This window comes from Hippoglossus stenolepis, chromosome 14 (assembly GCF_022539355.2).
Source record: "Hippoglossus stenolepis isolate QCI-W04-F060 chromosome 14, HSTE1.2, whole genome shotgun sequence".
In the NCBI taxonomy this organism is placed as follows: Eukaryota; Metazoa; Chordata; class Actinopteri; order Pleuronectiformes; family Pleuronectidae; genus Hippoglossus; species Hippoglossus stenolepis.
In genome coordinates this window covers 27,735,529-27,762,415 of record NC_061496.1, presented here as the reverse complement: position 1 = coordinate 27,762,415, position 26,887 = coordinate 27,735,529, and the positions used below count along the sequence as shown (strand labels likewise).

Genomic DNA, 26,887 nt, shown 5'->3' with positions numbered 1-26,887 from the left:
TGTATCTTTCTCTCTATACTAATGATTATCTCTAATCTTATTTGCATTCAAATTACCTCACCAGGTGGTACACCAATCAGAGGTAAGAATGCTGGGTACAACTAAAAATGTCTACATATCCTTCTCTCCTCCTCACCACTCCCTGTTCTCCATCGCCTCTGTCCTCCTCCTGTCACCACGCTGTGTCCTCATTTCCAGCCCTTTGGCCTTTTGGCCCTTGGGCCCGTTCCAGCACTTCCTCTGCCTTGACTTTTTTCAATACTGTGAACTAACCCTTGGAGGAGAAAGGAAAAGAGGGGTGCACACTTGCTTGTGAGGATGTTTAAAATATAAATAGTTTATTTGAAAATTCACCCGGTGATGTTACAGCTGATCAACAGGCAGCAGTGGTCTGCCAAAGGAATACTATAAGGAATGACAATCAAATCAAAAATAAAGGTCCTGTGTAGGTCAGATAAACTGTAGAATGTAGCTCTCTATACTAAAACCTTTCTCTGAGCATATTCAGTTCACTAATAGTTTTGTAGACTGCTAACAATGGGTCATTATTGTGTATAAGTTAGACCTCTGTCTGCATGCTTGAAGCAGCACAGAGAGGAAGTGCATGCATCTTACTGAAGGCTCAACAGCTTAAGGGCAGAGGACGTTTTGGATATAACATATTGTTTAGGGCATCATAGTCTCCATCTGTAAATAACTCAAACTTTCTCTGGCGGCAATGATCAACCTTTTTCAGTGCTAATGTCTATCACCATCCATTTGCATTTCTCGGGAGACAAAAAGAAGCATTTTCTCCTTAAAGGCCTCATAATTGCTGAAAATGCAGTGAAATAGACAATCAACACAAAATGGGAAAAGATGAAGAAAGAAATTTAGTGTCTGCTGCACACTTCAGCAACAGTGTGAGGACTGGTCTACCATCTGCTGGTTTACCTACATGCACTGTATGTGAGCATGTGTATGTGTGTGAGGAGGGGGTGGGGGTTAACAACATCTCAGGCAGAATGCATCCCAGAGTGTTCACAAGGAATGTGACGACACACAAGCATTATTTCAACTACTAGCACTTAACATTGTGTTATAAACCCATCCCATATTGCATTTCAGGATTGTATTCTGAAATATGTACATGTTTAACATTTCTTATTGTCCACTGCAAAACTGCATGATGTATGTCATATTCACAGTCAATATATAATACTGCATTACTGCTTCAGATACTTTAATACTTTATATCTTAAATTTAATCTCTCTACTGACACCTGCATTTTTTATGTTTGTGTAATTGCTTGAAAGTTGTATGACATTTATTTGACAAGTTTATTTTACATGTGGATGTAAATTGTGGTTTCAGGTAAGTTACAACTCATGTTTTCTTCTTTCCCCGTAATGAAATCTCCATGCCACAACTTCACTGTACATTAGGAATTATTCTGTGCTTTTATCAGAGTCACAACTGGAGGTTAGGTTACAAAAGAAAGCTTCTGTTCAATGAAAAAAAACACAGGTTTAGCCAAACTGTGATACTAAAGGCTATGACTAATCACAGTTTTTAAGATTGTGCAGCTAAATTTGGATGTAGAGTACCCCATGTTTCTCTGAAACTGTTGGCTGTGACTCTCTTGTCACATTAGAAGAGCCAATGAGACCACAGTGTTGAGACCACCATGAGACACTAGTCCTAATGTTACTGGGTGCTACACAGTGGACTGTGATCACGAACCAACCACCTGTATGGGAAGGTCTTTTGATTTACATGCAAAAGAACCAGAAATATACATTTTCTATGGTAGATAATTACGAGCCTCAGGATATGATCAGTGGCTGAATGACTCAGTCTATCTATCATCTATCTATCCTCACCAAGCCTAAGATGTCCTGGTCTTAAGCTATAATGATTCAATATAGTGAAGATGTAGCCCTCTACAATATTAAAAGAGAAGAAACATGGGTCCTGGTTTCTTGTCTGCACTGAAAAGATTGCAGGTTTATGTTTCTCTATCACCATTTCTGAGGTATTGTATGAATGTTTGTGGTGCAGACCGAAATAGTGAAATTTTGACCTCCTTCCCCAGGAGCACTTCAGATTGAGAACAGTGAGGAGGCAGACCAGGGCAAGTACGAGTGTGTGGCAGTCAACAGCGCTGGGACTCGCTACTCTGCTCCAGCTAACCTTTATGTTCGAGGTAAGATCCCTCTTGACACTAGCCAACCCTCCCTGCTGCCATTCAGGTCATCACCTCCAGCAGTAAGGCCTCCCTCGTCAACCTCACTGCAGCGATACTCTGCACCCCACTGCTAATAAGGAACCTGGCTCCCTGGATTAAGCTCGGTGAAAATCAAACCTGCTGATACCTGTCTATTCTCTGCTCTCACACTCCTGGTCTCCCTGTCTGTCTCATCTTTTTCTCTGGGCGGATGATTTATGCACTTTGCTCCACTGTCTTTTTTTTTATTTGCTTGACCTGCTTAGCCCCATGGTGGGTGGACAGTGTTAGTGTGTCGGGGGCTGTTTGGACTCATCACGGGTGAACAAGATGTTGACTGCGGTTCTGCTCTTTGTTTTGGGTAGAGATGCGCGGATCGGCCTACGACATCCGAATCCGCTTGACTCATCCACCCATCACCTACTCAAAGGACTTATTTTCTCCAATTTAGAGACCCGCACCAGCTATTTAGCTGTGGAAACAAGATAAATATTGTAAATATGTTCTTTACTAACAAGACCTGGTGAACTGAACTAACAAGGCCTCTTTGATGAGAGATGAAACGTTTCACTTTATCACATGAATTGCCTCTCCAATGGGCTTATGGACCGACTGTCATGTGCCCTGGCTCAGGGAAGGTGACTGTGCGCATTTTGGTGACAGGAGGTGCCGTTTGCAATTTGTAGTCAATGAAAACATAGGGCCCTATTTTTTGCGCCGAGGTCACCATGTAAAGTGCAGTTAAATGTCCAGTCGGCAGAGTGTGACTGTGTGCATTTGGTATTTTGGTGACAGGATGTGCCTGGCGCATCTGGACCCAGGGAGAGATTGAGATGTTACTGGGTGTGTTAGTGGCGGTGGTGGTTTTATATTTCCCTTATCCTTCCCTTTAAGGAGAGTGCGCACCACGCAACAGAGTAGTTTCATTGTGGTGAGGACAGACTCAGAGATGGAGAAAGGGGAGGAAGAGAGGGGGACTGTCACAAGGTAAATCTGTAAACTATCTGTGTATCCTGTCACCAAAATACTAAATATGGACAGACACGCTCCTTGTACACTGTTTTTTGCACAGTGCAGTTTTTGCACACCAAAAAATAGGGCCCTATGTTTTCATTGACTAGTGATTGCGAACCTCACAAAAAGTTGGACTCCGTCTGGCCTCAATGATGCGCCTGGCTGTGCTGAATGAGCACTCACTCGCAGAGCTCATTGCAGGAATGCACAAGATTCTCTCTCTTTATCGTTTACATTTTAGAGAATGCAATTCATATTTTACACATTGATTTTGTATGATGCCTACAAACAACTCAATTAGCCTCAACCAGTATCAGGTTCTCAAGGGCAATTTTCCAAGCAAAGGGGTGATTCATTACAGCTTCAGTCCAATGTTCATTTGAGGTTTCTGTTGAATATGCTCTTTGATGTTGTTTTCGTTAAGAAAATAATGTCAAAGCTTCTGCATGCTAAATCCAGTTACTGCATAATCTTTAATTCCCTTTTACAAAGGTCTCTAGAATTTTCAACATTTTCGCATTAATCCGGACAGCTGGCCGATGTGGACCTGGTGTCAAAAATCTCTAGGCACTGATTTGCCACACTATTAAAGCTAGTTCCATTACTCTTTTAATGCTAAAACTGATAGTATATGATGTTGTTAGTGGCCATGGCCCGGCTCCCAGCTCATGACAAATACGAAGATGGACACAACGGATGACGGTAGTTTCAAGTATTTATTATAAATTAAACAACCAAGAAGTAACGATAAAGGTGGAGTGTGTACGTCAGTAACATCAGTAATGTCAATGTGAGTGTGTGAGCATAGTGAGGTGTAAGGTGTTGTGGAGCGAAAGCATAACAAAGGTCAAACAAAAGCAAAGGGTGCAAACGCTGGCCGGGATGAGTCCAAATGAGAGATAGAGACCCGAGTGCAAAGCCAGCCCAGGTGCTCTGAATAGGCTGGCTGTCACCACTGCGCTCCTCTGGTACCTTCAAGGACACACAGGAAAACACAGTAACTGTCCACCACACCCACATCTCAACAGTCAGGCAGGGCCATCACAGTGTATGTCCCTTAAACTTAGCCTTAAATCATTTGAAATATCATAATGGTTTAAGAATTAATACAATTTAAAGTATATCCTAATAGAATACTCAAACTCCATATTTTCCATGATACAATACCTTAAAAGAGCAATGTCAATTGAAAAAAGAAAGGACAAACAGTGGTTTAAGAATGTATTCTATTGTTGAACATAAAATAATGTTAATCCTGTGGATTATTTCCTGTTCCTGCCCCACACACCACAAGATGTGTGCATTGTGTTAATACACAAACACACACAGGTCAGTGATGCATACAGTTGATGGTGTTAGAAAGGTGCTGTGGAAGACACAAACAACCATGTAATATTAATTGAATCATTTAGTCAAGCACCATACGTGCACTGTCCTCCTGAATCTGAGAAGAGAGAGATATATAGTTGTATACAGATGGGCCCTTTGAGACCCCGCAGCCACTCTGAAGCTGCACTAGCTTTACTGCCCTTCAGCTTATTTTAGAATGCATTTTGTAAACTCAAGAAGTGTGTTTTTTTTTCCCGTCTAATAAAATGACAAATCGGCAAATCTGCCATCCATGATGAACGCTGCAAAGTCATTCTCATATGTTTCTTCATCCCAGTACCAGAGCAAGACTGTAGCAGACTGACAGCCTCCACAGCAGCCATATAATTCAAACCCATGGGACACATTGTAATTTATAATATATGTGAAGTAAAAAGAAATAACGGAGAAATAATGGAGTCCTCCTGGCAAAGAGGCCTGTGTGTGTGTGCGTATGTGTGTGTGTCATGGAGATACATACAGTATCAATATGTATAAGCAGATGACAGAGTGAACATACCTGAGATAAAAAAGATTGCCAAATAAAACACTTTTCAAGAATCTCTCAAAAAATACATTGATTTAAAGATATTCCCAAGGCTGACTTGTTCTTGAAAAGTGTTGACAAAAATCAATATTGTGTATCGTTCACGAGAAGTTTCCCCCAGTAAAGCTACAGAGCCGCAGCCAACAATGTGAAATAATGAAGTACATAACTTGTTTCTAGCTCTCTGTTCAAAGTTCCTGTCTGTGCTTTAACCTTTAACATTTCCAGCTATGCTGATAGCTTATGTTTCCATTTTCATCTCTGTGTAGCTTTCTTTCTATATTTCTCTCTATGGTTTTTAGTTTCTCATGTTTCCCTTCTTCCACTCATATATCATATATGTTTCTGTTCATCTCTCAAATGCTTATCCTTTGAACCACACATGAAGGCAGCTGTTTCTTATTGTTTCATGTGCTCTGCTGTCTTTGTTCCTTGTCTGTTGATCATGTGAGAGTGTATTTTTAGTTTGCTTTTGTGAGCAGATGTGTTTGTGAAGGTTGTATAAAGTAGCCCAATACAAGACTCTGGCGTCTGAGCTATAAAGAAAAAAAACGAACTCAAGATCCATGTACCAGCTTTTCTGGAGCCTCCAACACCATCTCACAGATGGGGACACAACACACATCTTTCTGAACATGTGAATATGAAATGTGTATGTGTTCTTGCTGTCATGGCTAACTTTGTTGCCAGTGCACAATGCTGCGTACAAGTTACTTCCACAGTACAGCAAAGAGATACTGTGTCATTAATTATGACCATGGTACCTTGGTTACTAATTCCAGGTTAGCCAGGAAGTACTGTAACATGGCTAACTTTTCTTTTTTTTTAAAAACCCATCAAACTTGCATCACACTAATCCAAAAACAAAATTAAGACAAAACCAAAACTACAGGCCAGACTAATACTCTTCAGCCCTTGAATTAATCAAAGGCACCCGTAACAGAATTTTAAGTCAAACTAGGCCAAGCAGATTCATTGTAGGTCCACTCTGGTCTGCTCCTTGCTTGAATCAGAGGAGCTGCCAAAGTACCCACTGCAGTTTAAACATTATCTTACACAGACAAGTGTGAAGCTGTGGTACACGGAGAAAGATTTGTGTTAGTAGATAAATGTGTTTGTACTTAGCAAAGTCAGGTATTGACATTTTTTTTGTTATTGGCTCTAAATTGATTATATCATAAATCATTCTGCCTATTGCAGATTATATTTTCACGAATAGCCTTCAAAAGAGTCACTTAATCAGCAGTATATATTTGCATTGTAGCAAATCACAACACTAAATACATATATTGTACATATATATGTACATAGTTGGCCAGAGTCAATGGGGAGGATAAATATGGCCAGTAACACACTCTATGTATTGTGTGCTTAATGAAATCTGGTTGACAGCAAGCCTCCTTTTCAAACACTGCAAAAAAGTTAAGGACAGCCACAGTGAAGGGATGTGTAAGTGCCTGTCCGCCTCTGCTTCTGTGTGTTTATTTGTAAGGGCTGACTGAATACACTGGAAAGTGTGTCCTTCATGGCCTTTTGCTTTGTGTGTTTGATGACTTTGCACGTCACTGGTTGATGTGTGTGTGTGTCACTGCTCTGCACAGGCTATTGTCTCCACTGGGATTTTTTCACACGTTAATGGATAAGCAGATATTTGCCTGTTTTACTCTCTCTGTTTCTCCTTGTCTTCTTCCTCTCACTATTATTTTGCCCCTACTGTTGTTTGTTTTTTTCTTTTTCACTTTATCTTGAATCCCTCCATCACCATTGCACCCCGCCATCCAAAAACACAATCCAAATCTCACCACTCAGATCAACGGGAAGGTTGGTTTTTTCACTCTTTTCTCTCCTAACACCAAGGCCTGGCAGACTGGAGCCGTGCTGCGCCAGCATCTCGCTGGGCGCCTCAGGCCCGTCCCGGCCTCTTTCTCAGGGCCCCAACCCCACAGTGCAACTCCTTTGCTCCCCCAACTGCATCCTTCCCCACACTGTATGCTGTCTTGCACAACATCACATATTGCTTCATGCAGCCTGCTCCTCTAAGATTTTGTGAAATGAGCATCTCTTAAATGCCAATAATGTGCATTACATGTCTCATATACATGTCCCAACCTGGATGGGATTACATAAAAGATATACAACACTTAAACAGCATGGTATGACAGTTTCTTTTTTGTTCAATCAAAGAGTAAGCAAAAAGAGTGCAAAGGGAGTGAAGTCCTTTTACATCTGCAGGGTTCTGGTCCAATTTCTTTTTATTTTCCACACAGGCAATATGCTTTTCTACGACTACAGTTAGATTTACATCAATGGTCTTAGGAGTTGAAGTTGATCAGGTTGAACTCACAGGAATGGACCATTAACCTTTACTTTGCATTATTATTAATGTCAACAGGAAATCAAAGACAACAGATGCACTTGGCATCAACATTGTAATGTACATTGTTAAGTAAAACAACATCTAATGATATATCATATAACCTACTGCCTGCATTTGCTTTCATGTATATATTCATGTGTGGTAGATCACCGTGCCACAATGTTTAAATGATTATGTTTTTAACATTATAGAGTCATATATTACCAGTTAATTAACAGAGCTCTCACAGGAACAACCCCAGACACCGACAGGCTGGGGTTTCCCTGCCACCAGTGTCTCAAACCGGTGTCTCACATCCCTGAAAACAGTAGCCTTAGCATTATACTTACACAACTGCTAATTAGTAAGTAAAAGAATTAGCTGTGATAGTGCTTGACATTTTACAAACACAAGGACAGATAAGTACAGTGTTGACCTCAGGTTAGACAAGTCTTCATGTTGGGGAGACCACCTGACCTGGTTGTCTGATAAAATCCTCTTTCAGATTCTGGATCCATGAATTCAGTTACTGTGGTCCAGTGTTTTGTTAAGCTTTGATTCACACCTCTGACAGGCTTTTTAGATTGTGTAATTATTTGTAGGGTCTTGCACTGTTTCCTATAACATAACCTAATTTTAATTAAAGACACAGAAATGATAATCATGTGTCCAGTGCGTGTTGTTGTTACACACCTCACACCTTTCTTTGTGAAAGAACAGGAGCTTTACATAATAAGTCCAGAGTTTGTGCTCACTTCACAAAATTTTGCACTGTGTCAGTCCCATGATGTCCACTCCAGCATGCTGATCATGTTATTATTGTCCGAGCAAATTCCAAAGCATGGCTCGTCTCAGCTCTCATCTGCTATCTGACCATCATTACACTGAGCAGCAGGCTCTGAGCTCACACTGATTTTACCATGCTCTCCTCTTATCTGTATCTGCTCGAAAACCTCACTCTCCAAGAGAACAAAATAGCCTCAAACATGTTTACAGCTTTTTTCTGGGACTCTTCTGGCTTATTCATTAGTAGGAGAATGTAGAGGAGCTCAGAAAATTGAGGGGGTGGGAGCTACCATTTGAGAGTACTACAGAACCTAGCTGAAGTGTTTGTGTTTGACATGTGGCTATCAATCAATAAGCAGACTTCAGGTACAGCTTGTAGATTGCATTTTATTCTCCAGAGACAGTACTTTTGTGGCTTTTTGTCTGTGGCAGGGAACACAGAGGAATGCTTCATGGGTGATAGGGTCTTAAACATTATTTCAAATTTCAGTAACAATACTTGACTTGAATTTCCTATATTCTTGTTAACTCTAACAAGCCATTTGTGTTTAATGGTAATGGCAGATAAAGGGGCTTTGATTAAGCTGGAATAATGGAAGACTTGAGAACTAAAGAAGCAATGATAGTAAAATACCAGAGGAGAAAGACAAAGAAAATGAGATAAATATAAATTATATACCCTGAGCAATACATAACTTCTGAGGAATCATGTATTGCTCAGCACTACTACTACTTTGACCAAGAATCTGATCCTTGATGTTCTACAACCTTTGTCCTTGGTCCCAGCTTAAACACCTGGTACACAAAGGTGTTCAATTTAGGAAGAAAATTTGAAGCAAATACTGTTAAATATACTTAACATGAATTTACACAGTGAATTACAAATAGAAAGAAAGTTCTGTGTGTAGCTTTCATCCAGAATCTACACTGGTTGTGGGAAAGTTTGACCTATGGTGTCATGAGAAAAAGTCTGACTTGTTTCTGTAGAGTTAAAATAAATTATATTTAGATTGGAAGCTGCAGTTTTAGTCCAGTTGAACAAAAAAACGTTATTTCAACTTGAGATGCCATTCAAAGCACTTTTTGAATCCGTGTCCATGGATCTTGATGGGAGCATGCTGTCACCTCTCCACCTTTGCTGCTGATGCATGGCATCCCAAGCAGAAAATACAAACCTTTACATTCCAACCCATCACAGCTTCCCCCACAACCTTTTCTTTTTTAGAACTTGGCCTTGCAAATCTTCTTCACTCAGCCTTCCTTCCCTATAGCCCTCCTAATCCCTTTCTGGCATGTCAATAAAGATATGAGTCTGTCTGTATTCTGTCAGCTGCCACCTTTTACTGCCAAATGTCCTTATGGTAACTGAGCAACAAGTTCAGTCAAGTCAAACAGTAGCAAATATAAGATAACATCACTCATAACCTCTGACTCTGTAAACTATTGTCATCGCATCATGAGCATTCTCCATGTCCATGGGTAACTCAATTGTTTCTAATTGATCCATTGAAGAAGATGATGTTCCCCTCAGTACTTGCCAGCACATCTGAGACCTTAACTGTTCCAATTACCAACCAGCAGGCACCTCAGTTTGACCTGACATGAATCAAACTGAATGTCTAACTTTCACACACACAAAAAAAGAAGAGAATACATTTCACCACCTGAACAAAGGGATGATGTCAGGAGTTCCTAAAATGTCCCATTCAGAAAACATGAATACATTTAGATTTTTTTACTTTTTTACTTTTTCCCTGGGACTGATGGCAGTGACAGATAGGCAAGTTACCTTGATCATTACCACAGGACTGGAGCTCCACCTCAGGCTACCTAGGGTTTACCGTTTTCTGTGTAATGCTGTTTACTTCCCATAGTTACATGGACATGACAAATAATCATTCAAGTTAGCTCCAGGTTCACATGTTCAAATATGAACAGAGGATACTTTAATGATAATCCATTTTTACATTACATACATTATCTTTACATACATACAGCTTTACATCCAATACTGCAATTCACTCCACACAAAATTGTGCGTCAGACACATTCAGACCACAAAACATTACAAGTCATGTTAAGCTCTCCACTGACTAACACAGCCCCTGCATCAACAGAGCTGTGATCATTTTTGAAGGATTTTAAATTAGTAATTAAAATAAACTAGCACAAAAACGTTTCCACAGCATTGTAGGGACCCTGTAAATGGCTAAAGAAAAAACATTTCCCCTGATTGAACTCCCCCACCGCCACCACTACAACTTTTCCCTTTCCTCCTCTGGCATATCATCCACTCTCAGTCCTAAGCCTTTTCTTCTCTCCTCTTTTTCTACATCATGTTCACCAGCACAACAGCTACATTGGGACTTATTTCTGCCAGCATCTCTGTTTTAGAGCCTGCAGTTGCCCTTGCCATTAGACAGTGCTCTTCCTGCATGAGCAGCAGCCACAAAGACCCAGTCTCTTCTCCCCTACTACAGTAACATTCAGCCCGCGCATGCCCTTCGAAACTCACAAATTGTTGTCAGCCATTGTTCTGCCAAACATACTCCACATACTGCCAGTGCTACTTCCCCATGCATGACTCCAGTATCATCACTTCTCACATTTCCTACACTGAAAGATAGAGTGACTGTATGTGTAACCCTGCTCTTCTTTAGTTAAACCAAGACAAGACCCTAGAAAAGCCCCTGATCCACAGTGAAAACTCCTCAGACTCCCAATCTACCACTGCTTAAATCACTATTTGTTAGTCAGATTGACTTGCCTGTGCTCTGCTAAGTCAAGAAAGCGAGGGCTTCCCTTATGCAACACAGCCATCTGCATGCTTAATGCTCACACAGTGCTGTTGCACTAATTCAGAGATATAAGATAATTAGGAAGTCAACCCCCACGCTAAGGGCAGAATCCTTCAGTATTCTCTCCAGCCCACTTGGTGCCTCAGCTGCAGGATGTGATGGAAATGCCCTTGACTGTCTGCACAGTTGGCTGCAGGTGCATTCTTCCTTGCAGGAAAGCCCAGATTCTCCATAGAAATCAAGTAACGTGCCTCAGGCAACGGCTCCCAATTTGCCACTTTTATAAGTGAGCACGGCCCAGCCTTATTTCACGGTAATATCCAGTAACAGAGCTGGCATGATGTGAGGTAATGCTTTATCGACATCATAGGGCTCTGAGGGGACGAGCCAAACTAATCGTTGTGTCCCACACTTTAGCAAAGAGTTCCTGTAAGAGGTATTTATTATTCAGAGTGTTTTTCAAACTAATTTTATTAAGTGGGCTTAAAACAGCTCTTAATGCAGGGAAGCTGATATCTGCTCTGAATGACCACACTTGAAGGCAGGACATAAAGACTGCTGTCACAGAGAGGGATGAGAAACAATGAACCGTACAGATGGCACAATGTTCTGACAGTTTCCCCTTGAACAAATTCAGTTTTACACAGAGAGTTACAACAGCAGAGGAGTGTAAACAATCCCAAATAGAGTTTGAGATGATTCAGCAACACACTTAGGGGACAGGCCCGGCCAGTGATAACAAGCTCAACCTTAAGGTTTGTTGTTTACATAGAGGTGACCATCTAGCTACAGAGCTTACACATGTAGCTGATGATCCCCTCCTCGACATTGTAACCCCACATCAAAGTGACTACATGTAGACTGCAGAGGAATGGGAGTGTTGATAATGGAGACAAAATGTAACAAGGTGAAAAACCAACATATCATCAAAAACATCACTTCCAACCTCTGTGTCATCACAGTGAATCTTCACTCATATCATTAAATGACTCGTACAGTCAGTGTGTGTAATGTCAGTACTTCAGTACCTCTTTCGTAATCCTGCTGACAAATGAACAAACAAACAGACACAGGTGGACACACAACCTTCTTGACAGAGATAATATATCAGGTGCTAATGACACAGATTGCAAACACAATTTATTAATTTGGTTTAAAACTGTCAATTCATAGTATAACACAGTATTTTAACTTCTTAATGATTTATTAGTAAGATGAATATAAAGATAAAGCAAAATAATATGATACGTAATGTAATATTAGGTCTTTCTTGCTTATTAGCTCATTATCAGAATCAATTAGCAGAGTCACACTGAACACTGAACATTGTGTGTGCTGTTGTCAGAGTGGCTCTTCACTAACCTGAAGGTGGGTGGTTTAAACCCTGAGTCCTTTAGTCTCCATTCCTAAGTGTCCTTCGTCAAGACATTGAACTCCAAATTGCCCAACGGCTGTGCCAATAATGTATGAACGTGTGTGTGAATGTGACTTGAACTGTAAAGTGCTTTGAGTGGTCGATTAGACTGAAAAAGCGCTCTAATAATATGGTTTAGTCCATTTATCTTTAGATGATAATTTAGACATGATGTTCATTGATAATAGTTTACATTGATCCTTAAAAATAGAATTTAAATGAATAGAAAATGTATAAAACTATAGATAAAACTGTGAAAGCAACCAGACAAACTGGAATTAAATCAAAGCTCTCCTTTGAGAAACCTTATAGATTTCTGTACACATCAAATACTGAACAGCAACTAACAGACTAACATTATTGGCATTCGCTAATATGACATGTAGGACTGCAGATCTCAACTGAAACAAGTTGAAAAGAAACCCTTCCCATAAACTTGCTTTAAACTCTTTCAGCTGAAGAAACACAGTCCGTCTCCATAGCAGAGCATGATAGGACAGTCAGGTCTACCAGGGAAATGTTGATCTTACACAGGCTCATTCTTCCTGACCCGTCCACACACACTGCTGCCGGTACAAGTCAGGCCAGTCAAACATGGAGTCAGCTCAGTGGTCGAGCAACCACATCCCCCCTTCGCCTCTCATGCTCCTTCTCTTTACTCCTGCAGTTCGTCGTGTGCCTCCCCGTTTCTCCATCCCTCCCACCAATCATGATGTAATGCCTGGAGGCAGTGTCAACCTGACCTGTGTGGCGGTCGGCGCTCCCATGCCTTATGTCAAGTGGATGACCAGTGAGGTGGAGCTGACCCGAGAGGAGGAGATGCCTATTGGCCGCAATGTCCTGGAGCTCACCAACATCCAACATTCTGCCAACTACACTTGCGTGGCCATATCCTCCCTGGGCATGATTGAGACCACGGCCCAGATAACCGTCAAAGGTGAGAAGCCGTGAAGGTGTGGGGTTGTAAGGTGTTTCTGGTACAATGTGATCTCATATTGCAGAATTTAAATATATTAATAATTTTACTGTTTTAAAGTAAAAAAATAAAATAATATTAGCAATAATAATAATATTAATAATAATAATAATGGATAAGTATTTCCATTTACTAAAAGAAAGAAAAAAATGTTTCAAGACAGCAACTTTCATAATTTATCAATTACTCTTACGCTTAAAAAACATAAATAATCAATAAGGCCGAAGGAATTATGGATTTCAGGCTCCACAGCAGACATACATTTACAACAAAGCCTTAGGTCCTCAGTAATCCCTCTTAATCAACTCATAAAAAGAGTTCAGCTTCATTATTAGTTATTTTCATTCATGTGCATGTGTGAAAATCTCCTGAATAAAGAGTCATACATTCATGGAAGGTGAAATGGATTTGCTCTGACAGAATCTTGATACTCGATAAAACTCCTTTCAAACTGCATTATTTCTCTTTATGATTATTTCATCATTAGATCACTAGCAGTGGTGGACTGATCACTAGCAGTGGTGGACTGATATGGAAATTAACACAAGTACATTTATAGTACACTGATGAAGGTTACATTTGTTCTATGTTAGGTTGAAAACATCCTACTTCCTACTACAAACACATCAACTGAGCTAAACCTGAGTCAACACTTGGCTGCTGCTGACTTGACTTGCTGGCCTACACTGTACATGCTGGGCTTCAGCTCATGCAGAGAATAACAAAGAGAGAGAGCTTGGGAGATGGGAGCAAGTCACACAGTGAGCTCAATGATCATTAGCCTTTTAACATGTGGACACTATATACACCGTCCCATCCAGGCTATCTTCTGTAACTCAGGACAGTCTCCCTTCTAGTTTCTCTGATATCTCTGTGTATTTGATCAGATTTTTTAGTTCTCCTTGTTGTCTACACTATTGATTCTCTAAGTTGTCTTAGTGTGAACTTACCACCTCTTTCATGTTATAATTTACATTTTTAAATGTAAAACTAATGGATCCTGATCGTGGTGGCAGCTGCATGATATACAACCTTCTCACATATTCTACCATAACTGGCAATAACTCCTCCATTTCAATTCTCATTGCTGCTCCCTTCATGTCTGACATTTTCTTATGTATAAATACTTTAAACATTGATACACCTTCCATTATGCTGAAAACGGTTTCTTCTAATCAATGTTGTAAATATTGTAATTTTATTGATGTGTTCAGCTACATGCGGCATCTATTGCATTTCTGTCCGTTCTAGGAGAGAGATACCTCACATGTGGCTCTCTCTGAGGTTTCTATGTTTTTTGTTAGAATTATTTTTTTTAAAACATTTTTCTTAGTACAGAGGATGTTGCACCTCGTTGAGACAAATTGTAATTTGTGAATATGGGCTATACAAATAAAGTTTGTCTGATTGATTGATGGATACGATTGCTGTGAACACAATCCAAGCATCCTAACATGTTAAGTTATTATATAAATCGAAAAGAGAAGAAGGGTGAGATAAAAGATAGTATGAGGAAAGGTGGCAAAATATCCCAAGCTGCGTCAACAGCAATCAATAAAGAAGATCATTATTCAACTGACATTAAAGTCCAGACAGTGACATGTACTCATTTGATAAACAGTGCATCACTATCAGTGCACTGTGAAATTGTATAATCATCCTAAATGCCAGGTTCACATGTCTGTACTGAAGACCTTTATGTCAGAGAGATGAAAAAGGAAGAAGACTGACACTTGTCTGACTCTCTCATCTGTCTCTGCTCTTTAACAGCTCTGCCAAAGCCACCTGCCTCCCTCATTGTGACCGAAACTACAGCAACCAGTGTCACCCTGACCTGGGACTCTGGTAATCCTGAATCGGTGTCCTACTATGTAATTCAGTACCGCCCCAAACTGTCTGAAAACGGCTTCCAGGAAGTAGATGGAGTAGCCACCACCCGATACAGCATCGGCGGCCTCAGCCCCTTTTCCGAATATGAATTTCGCGTAATGGCTGTCAACAACGTCGGCCGGGGGCCTCCCAGTGGTATTGTGGACACTCGTACAAGTGAGCAAGCACCCTCATCCCCTCCTCTTCACGTCCAGGCGCGCATGCTGAGTTCCAGCACCATGCTGGTTCAGTGGGAACCTCCAGAGGAGCCCAACGGCCAAATACGGGGCTACAGGGTCTACTACAGCTCCACGCACAATACCCCACTAAGCGCCTGGCAGAAACACAACACAGATAACAACCAGCTCACCACCATCTCAGGCCTGACCACAGATATCACATACAGCCTGAGAGTACTGGGCTTTACCTCAGTGGGAGACGGACCTCCCTCTGATGTTCTGCAGATCAAGACCCAGCAGGGAGGTGAGAACAAGCAAATTCTGAAGATGTTACAGTCAAAGTGTATTTTCAGCATCATACTACTGGGTCAGGTGTTTGCTGTATCCCTTTGTGGCAACAGCAGAATTTAAAACACAACTTGCCAGTTGCCTAATTACAACAGAGCTACATTAGTTCTAAGTTGAAGTCATGTCTGTGTCTAGCTGATGAATGTTCAATCATTTTAACACTTAAACGTTTTGGTTTGGTTAAAACAACCCCTGATGTTTTTACCCAGTCAGTAAGGTCCTTTATAGAAAACACTAAACTCTGGTATAGCCCAAACAGCTGCACCTATTTTGTTTGAAAGGAAGGTCTTGGACTACATAGGTCTGAAAGTAAATGGTACAACCACACAATTTTATTAAAGGTTCAGTGTGTAGATTATATGAATACTATATAGGGATAGTATGTTACAGGAATAAACCTACAAATGTAGTTTTCAACTTTGTGAAAAATGTTGCAACAATTTACCTGAGTGGGCTAATCATGCATAGTCTTATAGATTCCAATAACTGGAAGTCAATCAATGGGGGTGCTATCTTTAATGCTCAGCCCATTCTGTTGAGGCTGAACACAAATATATGAGGAAAAACATTTTAAATAAGCAAGTAAATAAGACTCAACATAACAATAAAGGAAAGATTAACCAATACCTCAATTTATAGAAAAGAAAATGTAATTGTTTAGCATTAAGCCTTATAGGCAGCTGTTGGATTCATCACAGTTACATAACATGGGCTCAACCTACAAACATTCTAGTTTTGGGGCATAATTGCCAAATTTACCAAACAACAAATTAAATTTATATTGGTATGGTATATTACCTATTCAGCAGAAAACTGGAAACATTGCTGTTGGTCTGAAACCCTTTGTCTCTCATCAGAGATTTACATCTTGGAGGCACTACAAGTGTTTATTCTTGTTTCTGTCATCATATGTCTCATTTCACTTCAACTTGTCGCATTTTCGCTTCTTTGATGACGTTGGTATATGCTCCCTTGTTTCATCTGTTGTAAATGTATATGTATGATCCTCCATTTAGCGTAATTTAGGTTAGCAAACTTCTGACAAACTTTTAATCACATTTTTGCAAAGAAAATCTTCATAATTTTTATATTCTGCTTTCAAGTATATATGTTTTTTTGCATTTTTCAGTTATGTGCATCAGCACGTGAGTTTAGGGGTTTAACCCTGATGAGTCACACAGTTAAAAACTTTTAAAGCTGCCCTTTGGTGTGTTTGTAATCCAAAGTTCATGAAGTAAAATGAAATTAAAAGCAAGTGACAGTGATCACATCTAATAGGCCTACCTGCAGAACAATTCTAACAAAGGTTATAAGTAATACATTAATAATAATCTTGGCAGTTTGATTAAAGTCTAATGGCACATGTATGTATTGTTAGGATATGAAAGATATAGACTTCTTCGTATACTGACAGCAATACTACACTTAACAAATAGTTGAGAGTAACTGTTCTTGGCTACACTGTGGTTACTGGAAACATCAACAACAAGTCATCTACATTGGTTATACCTGCATGGATTATTTTGTCTCCATTGGAAACCACAAGTTAGAACACATGCTCTTGTTCTATCTATACATCCTCACACTTGGCCATATCATTTACAACAATAACCTTACCTGTGACCTTACTTTTAACAGTCACATTAAAGAAATCACAAAATCAGCATGTATCACCTCAAAAACATGGCAAAAAAGAAACTTGGAAAAACTGATTCATGCTTTCATTTTGTCTCTCCTAAAATTGACTACCGCAATGGACTTCATCCCTGTTCTTCAATCTCTGCACTGGCTGCCAGTAAACCACAGGATTGAAGTTTTACTGCTCATTTTAAAAAACCTTTAATGTAGCTGCTCCCAAATACCTACCAGACATGTTAGTCCAATTTAACCCTGCGAGAGCTCTGAGAACACTGGGGAGTGGTCTGCTTGTGGTGCCAAGGGCAAAGTGGAGAAGCATCTTTTAGTCACTATGCAGCACAGTGCTGGAACCCAATGCCTGATCATCGTTGGAATGCTCCATCCATTGAAGTTTTTAGGTTGAACTCAGCTTTTTAACAAGGTCATCATTGTATGTTTATCAATTTTTATTATTTATCTATTTCAACTTATTTTTACATTTTCAAACAAATTTCCTCTTTATGTCTTTAACATCGTTTAATCTTTTTTTTTACCTATTTCTACTCTTGTAAAATGTTTGTTTTAAACTGTCCTTTCTGAGTTTAGTTTTCTTTTAATTTTGTCTCTGTGTGTTTTTTTTTTTGAATGTCCCTGCACAACACCTTGAATCTACCACTGGGTATGATACGTGCTTTATACATAAAAATGACATTGCCTTGCTTTAAACCTACTCCTCAATGAAATGATTAGTTACTGTGCAGCTAGAGTTGTGAAATTCATTGATGCTTGGCTGTTTTTATCAAGCTACGTACTGATGTATGTTTATGGCTGCAGGAACTTATTAGTAGCAGCTTAACTGTCTAGCCATGCTGTGTTACACTCACATCATTTTGAAGTTATATGAAAACAGAGTTGTCAAATATTCACCAGCTGAGGTGAATAGAGTTGTAATATTCAGGAGTGCATACAGTAATGTGGGTGTGTGTGTAATAAGAAGGTCCGACACACGACACAAGTGACTGACTGCACGAAGAGGAATAATAACAGTATTTCCTTCAAACACAGCCTGTTTGTCGGCTTACTGTGCATGGAGGGATTAAAACATGACATCACAGCAGAATTGCAGTAGAAGATAAAGCCACCCAGAGTCAGCCGCCCCACTTTATTTATTTGTGGAATAGAGTTCAGCACCCTTACAGGCTCACATAAATCATTTTGACTTGAGTGCATATAACAAAGTCTAGTAGTAACTGTATCAGAGTGAGAAGAGTCGGCTGGTTCTACACTTTTATCTGCACATCTCTGGGATTAAGGGGAAATTCTCGCAACACATGCCATCTATTATGTAGCTGTCCATGATATCATATCATTAGGAGCAATGGGCTGTGTGTGTGTGGTGTGAATCAGCAGTTCAGGCAAAATAAATCACTGCTTCATTACTGGTAACTTCAGAGAACATTGGGACGGATGTACTTGGACAAGATACTGAACCCCAAATTGCTCCTGACAGCTGTGCATAAAGTCTATGAATGGTATCACAGTTTAAAGAACTGCATATAGAAGTGCTGTATGAATTCATGCGTGCATGCAACATATACTATAAAGTGCTTTAAGTGGAAAAGCGCTATAATAATTCAGTCCATTTACCATTTAACACCTGCACCAAAGTCTGCACTTCGGTAGGACAAAATCCCATTGTCAAGGTTTATAAAATGTAGATTTGTGGTTACTCATGGCCTTTGGCTACCTGTGCTGTGAAACATTTGACATGTCAGACATGTTGCTCTACGTTTGCTGTAAACTCTGATGTCACTTGTCAAAAATTTGTCTTAACTTTTATGGTTACCTCTTAGGACTAAAGGTTCAGTGTGTAAGATTTAGTTGAAAGGGATCAATAGGCAGTAATGAATATAAAATAATCCTAGTGATGTTTTCACTAGTGTGTTTCATCTCAATTGTAGAGGGCAACATATATTAGCAGCTCACCCTGAATTGTATTTTAGAGTGTAATGTAAACTAGCAAAACAACATTTAAAAGTTACTTATGAAGATATATTGTGCATCATGGAGTGTGTTAGCTTGACTGGAGTCCCACTTCAGCTGCAACAAAGCAAAGTTAAGCAAGACCGTGTATCAAATAGCAGAATTCGTGAATGGCTGTAATGATGATCATATTAACATAGTTCAGTAAATGCCTGGCATTTAAGGCCATTATACAACTGTTAGATAATTAGATTCTTAGCTAAGTGACATCACCTTCATCAGCTTGGTTGCTGTTGTAATTATGGACGAGTATTGACTGCAGCCTTTCACATTCTGTTTGACTGAACTCTCACTAAGATCTGACTTTCTTGCTTTTTATTTCCAACTATGAATACATCCTTCATTACCTGCCTCTATTTCTATTTAGCTCTTTGAACCTCATCTGCTCTTTGTTTCTAACTCCAGTTCCAGCTCAGCCGTCTGGGTTTGAGGCTGAAGCAGAACTGGATTCACGCATCATGCTGTCATGGCTTTGGCCAGTTCAGGAGCCCATCATTAGCTTTGAGCTGCTCTACTGGGAGGCCAACAACCCTACAGACAAGGTAAACACCACCTTGAAAACATTTTCCTTCCAGTCTGATACTTTGATGGGAAGGATATTAGTGCTGAAACGGGTACATGGGTTTTTATTTATATTCCATTGTTCTTGAGCTGATTTGCACAAACAGACTTAGAATGGAAGCTAAACTACACCTGCATCGGATTAACTTTTCTCTGGAAACATGTGACAAGATTAGATTGGATAGTTAATATATTCTTTGACAGAATCCTTTGTGTGTGGGTGTGTTTACACACATGGCTTTCTCTCCACAGCATCGCGTCACTTTCGAGCCCGCAGGTTTCTACGCAGTTGATGGTCTGAAGCCGGACACAGTCTATATGTTTTCCCTGGCAGCACGATCTGAGATGGGTTTAGGAGTCTTTACTAGGCCAATTGAGACCAGAACTGCCCAATCCAGTAAGTACTGCAGCCTTTTAACACCACTTCAACACAGGTTCAGTTATTTGGACTATATAAAAAGAAAAATGATCCATTGTTTACTCTTAGTTCTGGTTTGTTTCATGTTTAAAGTAACTTATTGCAAATAATCTAAGAGGAGTAAACATGAAGCCACATTTAATGAAAGGTAAGTCTTACACAAGACAGTGTCAGTGATGTCATCCTGCATCATTAGCTTTCATGGACACCATGAAAGAAAATTCTTAAATAGACATGATTTCTAGTTGTTTAAGAACCTGCTAAATTGAAACAACATGATACAAACACAACACACTTTTTTTGTAACTGCTTTTCACTGACTTATATACAGAATGCGTATGGCGGATACCATGGCTTATACAGCTCAACAGATCATGACTGTTTGTGATCAGGAGATTCATTTCACAATAGAGCTGTGAGCAGAGGGTACACTCATTAATTTACTACATGAATTACAGAGTTAAAGTCAAGCAAAAACAAGTGTCATGTTCACAGGGTCTCATTTATTAATCTGATTGATTGTCACCCTTGTCTCTTACCTAATATGAATTAGCCTGGGGCAGACAGAGAAGGGCAAGAGTAGAGAGACATCTATAGAGGTTGCATTTTGTCACTGAAGTGAATGTTGATCACCTGCATTTTGCCTCGGACCCCCTCACGCAATCACTGTAGTTGTGTTACAATTATTATGACTCAGGTTGTCCTTCCATCCGTCCCATTCTTGTGAATGTGATATCTCAAGAGTCAGCAGAACCTCCCATTTTAACCACACCATCAAGGGCTGACTGGCCATAGGGAGTGCTGGGAGTTTCCCCCGTTGGCCACTTGACAATTGGGTGAACAAAACTATATAGTATTGAAATTATGAAAAAAAAAAAAAACTGAACTTGAATATCGATGGTGTGTGCTTTTATCGTAAGGCCCATAATATTGTGTGGTTACTGGTCCAAACAGGGGGAGAGTGGGCCGTTTTAATATCATTGGCTGTGGCTGGTATCAAATAGTTTGGCATGAACATTCACGTGTTGCGTGTGTAAGTCTATACTGTGTTTTTGTCTGGTCTAATGCATGTTAAATGATAGCCTGGGAGCAGCCAGATGTGTGACAGGCTTTACAGTTGGTAATGCAGATTATTCACAGGCAGGACATAACAATACAAACACCCTGTGGTTTAAGAGAGAGAGAAAGGATGTAAGATGGAATGTGATCAAAACTTACAGCATACGGATATAGATGTTTTTATAGCAGTAACCTTCATTGATTTAGAAAGTAAAATGATGGATTCGGTCCTATGACAATCTGTTGTCCACAGCAGCTTTATGCTCTGACAGCTACAAAGGGCTCCCCCTCTTTACAAAACCAAATCTAACCCCTGGATAATGGCATCGACTATCATTTATGAATACATATGTTGGCTTACTGCTTTGGGTCCGGGTTCAATGAAACAAGAACTACTTAAATGAAAAATGTTGGACTACTTTGGATTCTTAACCCGTTGTACTGTGTAGTTCAAATTAGCATGTTACTATGATTCCTGCCTACCATGCCAAATGGTGAAGTCTGCCTCTTTAGCCTCCCATACTATTAGGTCTAGTAGCCTAAAGGTACATTAATATAGCCTACACTTACAATTTGTACTAATATTAAAGGGTATTTTAAATTTTATGATTTATGAACATAAAAATCATAATCCTAAAACTAATTTCTCATGTAGGCATATTGTTGACAAAGAGAGTAAGGTGAGCTGATTACTTGAGGAGAGATTGTTAAAAGGTGTTTTTGGTTTTGAACTTGTAATTGAATGGTTCTTGTGATGTACTGTATGTACTTTGTCCAGAGAATAGGCTAATCATTTGTGATGAAGTCCGTCCCTGCCCACCATTTGTGAGTTCTCAATCTATAATAATACAGCAATACCAACCACAGACAGGCTGTGTAGCTCACAAAACAGTATAATTGCAAATGTGCAAGTAGACCTTGTTCCACATGTGGCAGCCATGTTTAATCCTCCTGAACTTGCAACATGCAGGTTGACTATGTTATGATGTAGTACCAAGCAAACAGACTGTTTCACAGAGAAGGAGCTTTTATAATGACTCATGTTCCTCATGAAGGAGTGAGAGCCTGTCATGTGGTGTAGAGTCTGCTGCTGTTTGACCAGTATTCACCTACTGACACATCTGCCATTGAAGACCTTTAATTCAGAGTTTAGCTGCATATCTAGCACTGGATCTCTGCCTGTCTGCCATGCTATAATATTTATGACAGCTCCCAGGAGGAATCTGAGCTCTTTCAGCTCCATGTTTTAGGAGGGAAATCACTGAACCAGCAGTCACACTGGTTCAAACTATTTGCTTTGAGTCTCAATTTCTTCTCTTTCTTCTGGCAGCCACACCCATCATGTCAGAATTTTATCTAAAGACCTAGACACTACTGTAACCTCCCTCCATTTTTAATTATCATTTATCAATCAATCAATAAATCATATTGTATTTGTATAGCCCATAATCACAATTTCTATCTATAGGGCTTAGCAGGGGCGGCTCCTGGCATAGGCGCAAAATGCACCTCTGGAGTGAAGGAAGGAATTTGTGTGTGTGTGTGTGTGTGTGTGTGCTTGTGTGCGTGTGTGTGTGTGTGTGTGGGGGGTGCCAATCTGAAATCTCACCTAGGGCTCCAACATTGCCAGGGCCGGCCATGGCGCTTAGCCAGGTAGAACATCCTCTGCCCTTAACCCTGAGCAAGAGCAAGGAACAACTACCAAAAAAATATCCTATCGATGTAGTGGAAGAACGTAAAAAACTTAGAGAGCCACATGTGATGGATCACTGTATTTATTCCACTGAGTCAGATTATAATTGTCTCAAGGCAACAAGTTACTGTTATTCAAGTATTCCCTTTGTGTGCATTCACTGAAGCATAATGGGCTTTACTCCTAAGTTATAATGATTGCAAAGGGGAGTGGGAACAGAGGTCATCACTCCTCTGGTTAATAATTCTACATCAGACACCACAACATCCTCCTTTATATTTTTGGCAGGTTCAGGTTTTGTTCAGCTTAGTTTTGTTAAGGTTTAAATCTCAGAACATACAGTGTGAGGTGAATTTAAGTCAGAAATCACAGACCTCATTCTGAACTGAGAGATATGACACGTTGATGTCAGTCAGTGTGTCTGAGACCTTAATACTTTTTTAAAACTTCCATCACACGTAAACCTCCATTACTTAAAAATCATACAAAACAGAGACTTTAGAACTTGCTGGAGAATCATCACATCGTGAAGCTATCTTCACTATCAAAGGAATCCACGGGTAGAACATAGCTAATTCCACATAATTCAATGATGTCAATTTGTCGACATGTAAACAAACAGAGCCTCTAAACTGTGACTTTGATGATTATTGTGTACATGGTTTTACGGGGTCTTGCTCCCCTGATGTCATATTCGACTGTTCAGAAGTTCTGCACAAGATTAAAATCATTGACTAACACAACGTTCAAATCACCAAACCTCCCCTAAAGAAATAAATGCAATCCGCACAGGGCTGAAGTCAAGCGTCACCAATCAGCAGCTGATTAGATGTCAATGGATGACAAATAATTTGAGTCTCAATAGGACAAAAGCTTGAAGCTTGGGGTTGTGGGACGTTCAGTTTTTATCAGCATATAAACCAGCATTCTCCAACCAGTGGGCCCTCAACACAAAAGGGGGCCCTGCATGCATTTTTGAGGTCATAGGATTGAAGTCACACAAAGAAAATACAAAATTATCCCAAAATGCTTTTTTCTTGTGAAACAATTTCTGATGTAGCTTAAACTGTATTTAAAATGTTGGTGTTTTCCATAGCCTTGTTTCTATAACAGGCTGCAGTGCATCTCCCACACATGTATCCTTGTCTCTCTGATCTATTGCAGCCCTGCAGTAATGTATCTGCAGCTTCATGTGTGTGATAGAATTATAGCTGCTCCTGTACATCCAGCACAACTGGAGGAAGCCACCTCTGTACAGAAAGTTACCTTGTTGCCAAATCACAGACGACAGTCCCCTGTTATATCTCTAACAGCTCCATATTTACTCACTCACTGTATTCTATGTGTCATTGTGCAAACATGCATTTATTTGTCTGTTTTACTTTTCAGTTGGTGAACTTTCACATTTTATTATACATGCATGCATGTGCGAGAGATTGCTGTTGCTTTATTGTGAAGTTTCACCTTTTTTTTGTCTGCCCTCTGGACTGTGACGATCATGTGCTCAAAAGGAGGAATACACAAGGTTGCATCTTAAATCCTAACTATCAATTATCCAATTTTAACCTGGCTTCTAAAAATCCTATTGATACACAACTAATTTGACTACCACTATGCTTTGTAGAAAACATGAAGCTGCCCAAATTGCATTTGATTTTGATTAATATAACAAGGAAACATTTATATTTAAACATGTTGTTAAAGGATTCTTCCTTTGTAACCTTTCATAAACAGAACCTTTTATGAACCCTAATATGACTTCTTTTTTTTTATTTATAAAAATAAACATAGGAGGCAGACTTGCCAGGCTCTGTCAAGCCCAACTTGAACATTCAGACGTTTTCTTTTCACATTGTCGCTCAGCAGTTCAGAGTCAGTAGTTCTATCCTCCATTATCCATACTGCTTGATCATAACACTCCCTCCCCCCCCTCCCATCAGCCCCTTCAGCCCCTCCTCAGGAGGTACGCTCGCTCAGCCTCAGCTCCACAAGCATCAAGGTGAGTTGGGAGGCATCTCCCACAGACAGCCGCCATGCGGAGATAGTGCGCTACTCCCTAGCCTACCAAGCAGTAACAGGGGAAGACATGGAGCGCCACCAGGTGTCAGGGATTGGTGCCGATGTCACCAGTTACGTGCTAGAGGGCCTGGAGAAGTGGACTGAGTATATGGTGTGGGTGAGGGCTCACACTGAAGTTGGGCCCAGCCCAGAGAGCCCAGCATCCCACATCAGAACCCAGGAGGATGGTATGTAAAACATGTTGTAGGGAACAGCTTGTGCTTATCTGGAAATACTAACCCTCCAACATTCTCTCTGCTCTCCTCCTGCAGCATTTTACATTCAAATTGATTCAACTTTTTTGGGAACATGCACCACAATTACACTTCAGTACAAACTAGAACTAACAGTGAAGTATCAACGTTAGGTCTCGCAATATGTACAGTACTTATCTTGTATACTAGTCTTTCATAGGGGGTATTCCCAACAAACCACATGGTGCATAATCCTTAATGCATTTGTATACCCACGGAACCCCAGCTCAACTTGTCCTGGGCCTTTGGATGGGTTGGTCTAGCATTTGGTATATAGGTTCATGAATGACTTTGAATTAAGACTATTGGAGCAAAATCCAAATATTTACCTTAACTTAAATCATGATTAATTTCATTTTGTCCCAATACTAACTTCTTTTCTAAACTTTGACCTGTTTAACTCTAAACTTACTTAATGTTAAATTTGAACTTTGATTTACTTATGTTCAAGTCAAACTAAACTTAGTAAGAAAATAATGTAAATTATTATTTATATAGCAACTTTCAAAACTTAGGTTACAAAGTGGTATACAAGGATACGAGATTAAAGGGGCAATAATTTACATTTAAACAACATTACAACAACATAACAGCAGTCCAAAAAGATAACAACTCAAGTACAGAAACACAAAAAAGATTGAAAAAAGAGAGCTTGCTGACCTGTGTTTTAAGTCTCGAATGTGGTACCACTAGCAGGCCTTGTTCGGAGAGTTGAATCCAGAGCAACTGGACTCAACCTTTTTGGATTAACATGACCTGAATGACTGATACACAAGACTATTGTTGTGTGACTTCTGATGAGATGTATGATAAGTCAGGAACATTCAGTGCTGAAAACTCCGCCTTGGCTCAGATGTTCTGCTTCTAAAAAAAGTGTAAGGATTAAGTTCATATTATACAGTTTTTCAGCATGGTAATGCTAATGTTCAATGCCAGTGCAGGGAATAGAGTAAGCTAATAAAATGGAAAAACCACATCCACAATCTTTTGCCAACCTGACTAACCAAGGGTAGGTACCTTAAACTTTTAATCTACCATAATGTTTTAGTTTCATAGAATGTAACAGAAAATAAGTAGGTCATCATTCTGTCTGGTGACTGGGTTGCATACCACGTAAAAACATAGACATATGAGCTTTAAATGCTGTTTCACTTGCCACTATCAGTCCATTAATTCTTAAATCTAATATTTGCTGCCACTGATCTTTGCCAGTCTGCCTGTTTTTGTCCCAGTATGATGACATGGCTGCAGCCAGTGGCAACATGACATGATCTCTGTCCTCAGTAAGCACTAGCTAAATGGCAATTCAATCCAGTGGGAGT

The 26,887-nt window shown here is 39.9% G+C and overlaps 1 protein-coding gene across 1 annotated transcript in view; it reads left to right on the top strand.

The window, feature by feature from the left end:
- Window positions 1-26,887, top strand: part of ptprfa (protein tyrosine phosphatase receptor type Fa) — a 186,420-nt gene that overhangs the window by 74,199 nt on the left and 85,334 nt on the right. The window contains exons 5-10 of the mRNA XM_035177244.2: window positions 2,076-2,186; window positions 13,158-13,427; window positions 15,237-15,818; window positions 19,928-20,064; window positions 20,336-20,480; window positions 25,194-25,499. Coding sequence (XP_035033135.2) covers window positions 2,076-2,186; window positions 13,158-13,427; window positions 15,237-15,818; window positions 19,928-20,064; window positions 20,336-20,480; window positions 25,194-25,499 — 1,551 coding nt within the window. The remainder of the gene's footprint in view (window positions 1-2,075; window positions 2,187-13,157; window positions 13,428-15,236; window positions 15,819-19,927; window positions 20,065-20,335; window positions 20,481-25,193; window positions 25,500-26,887) is intronic.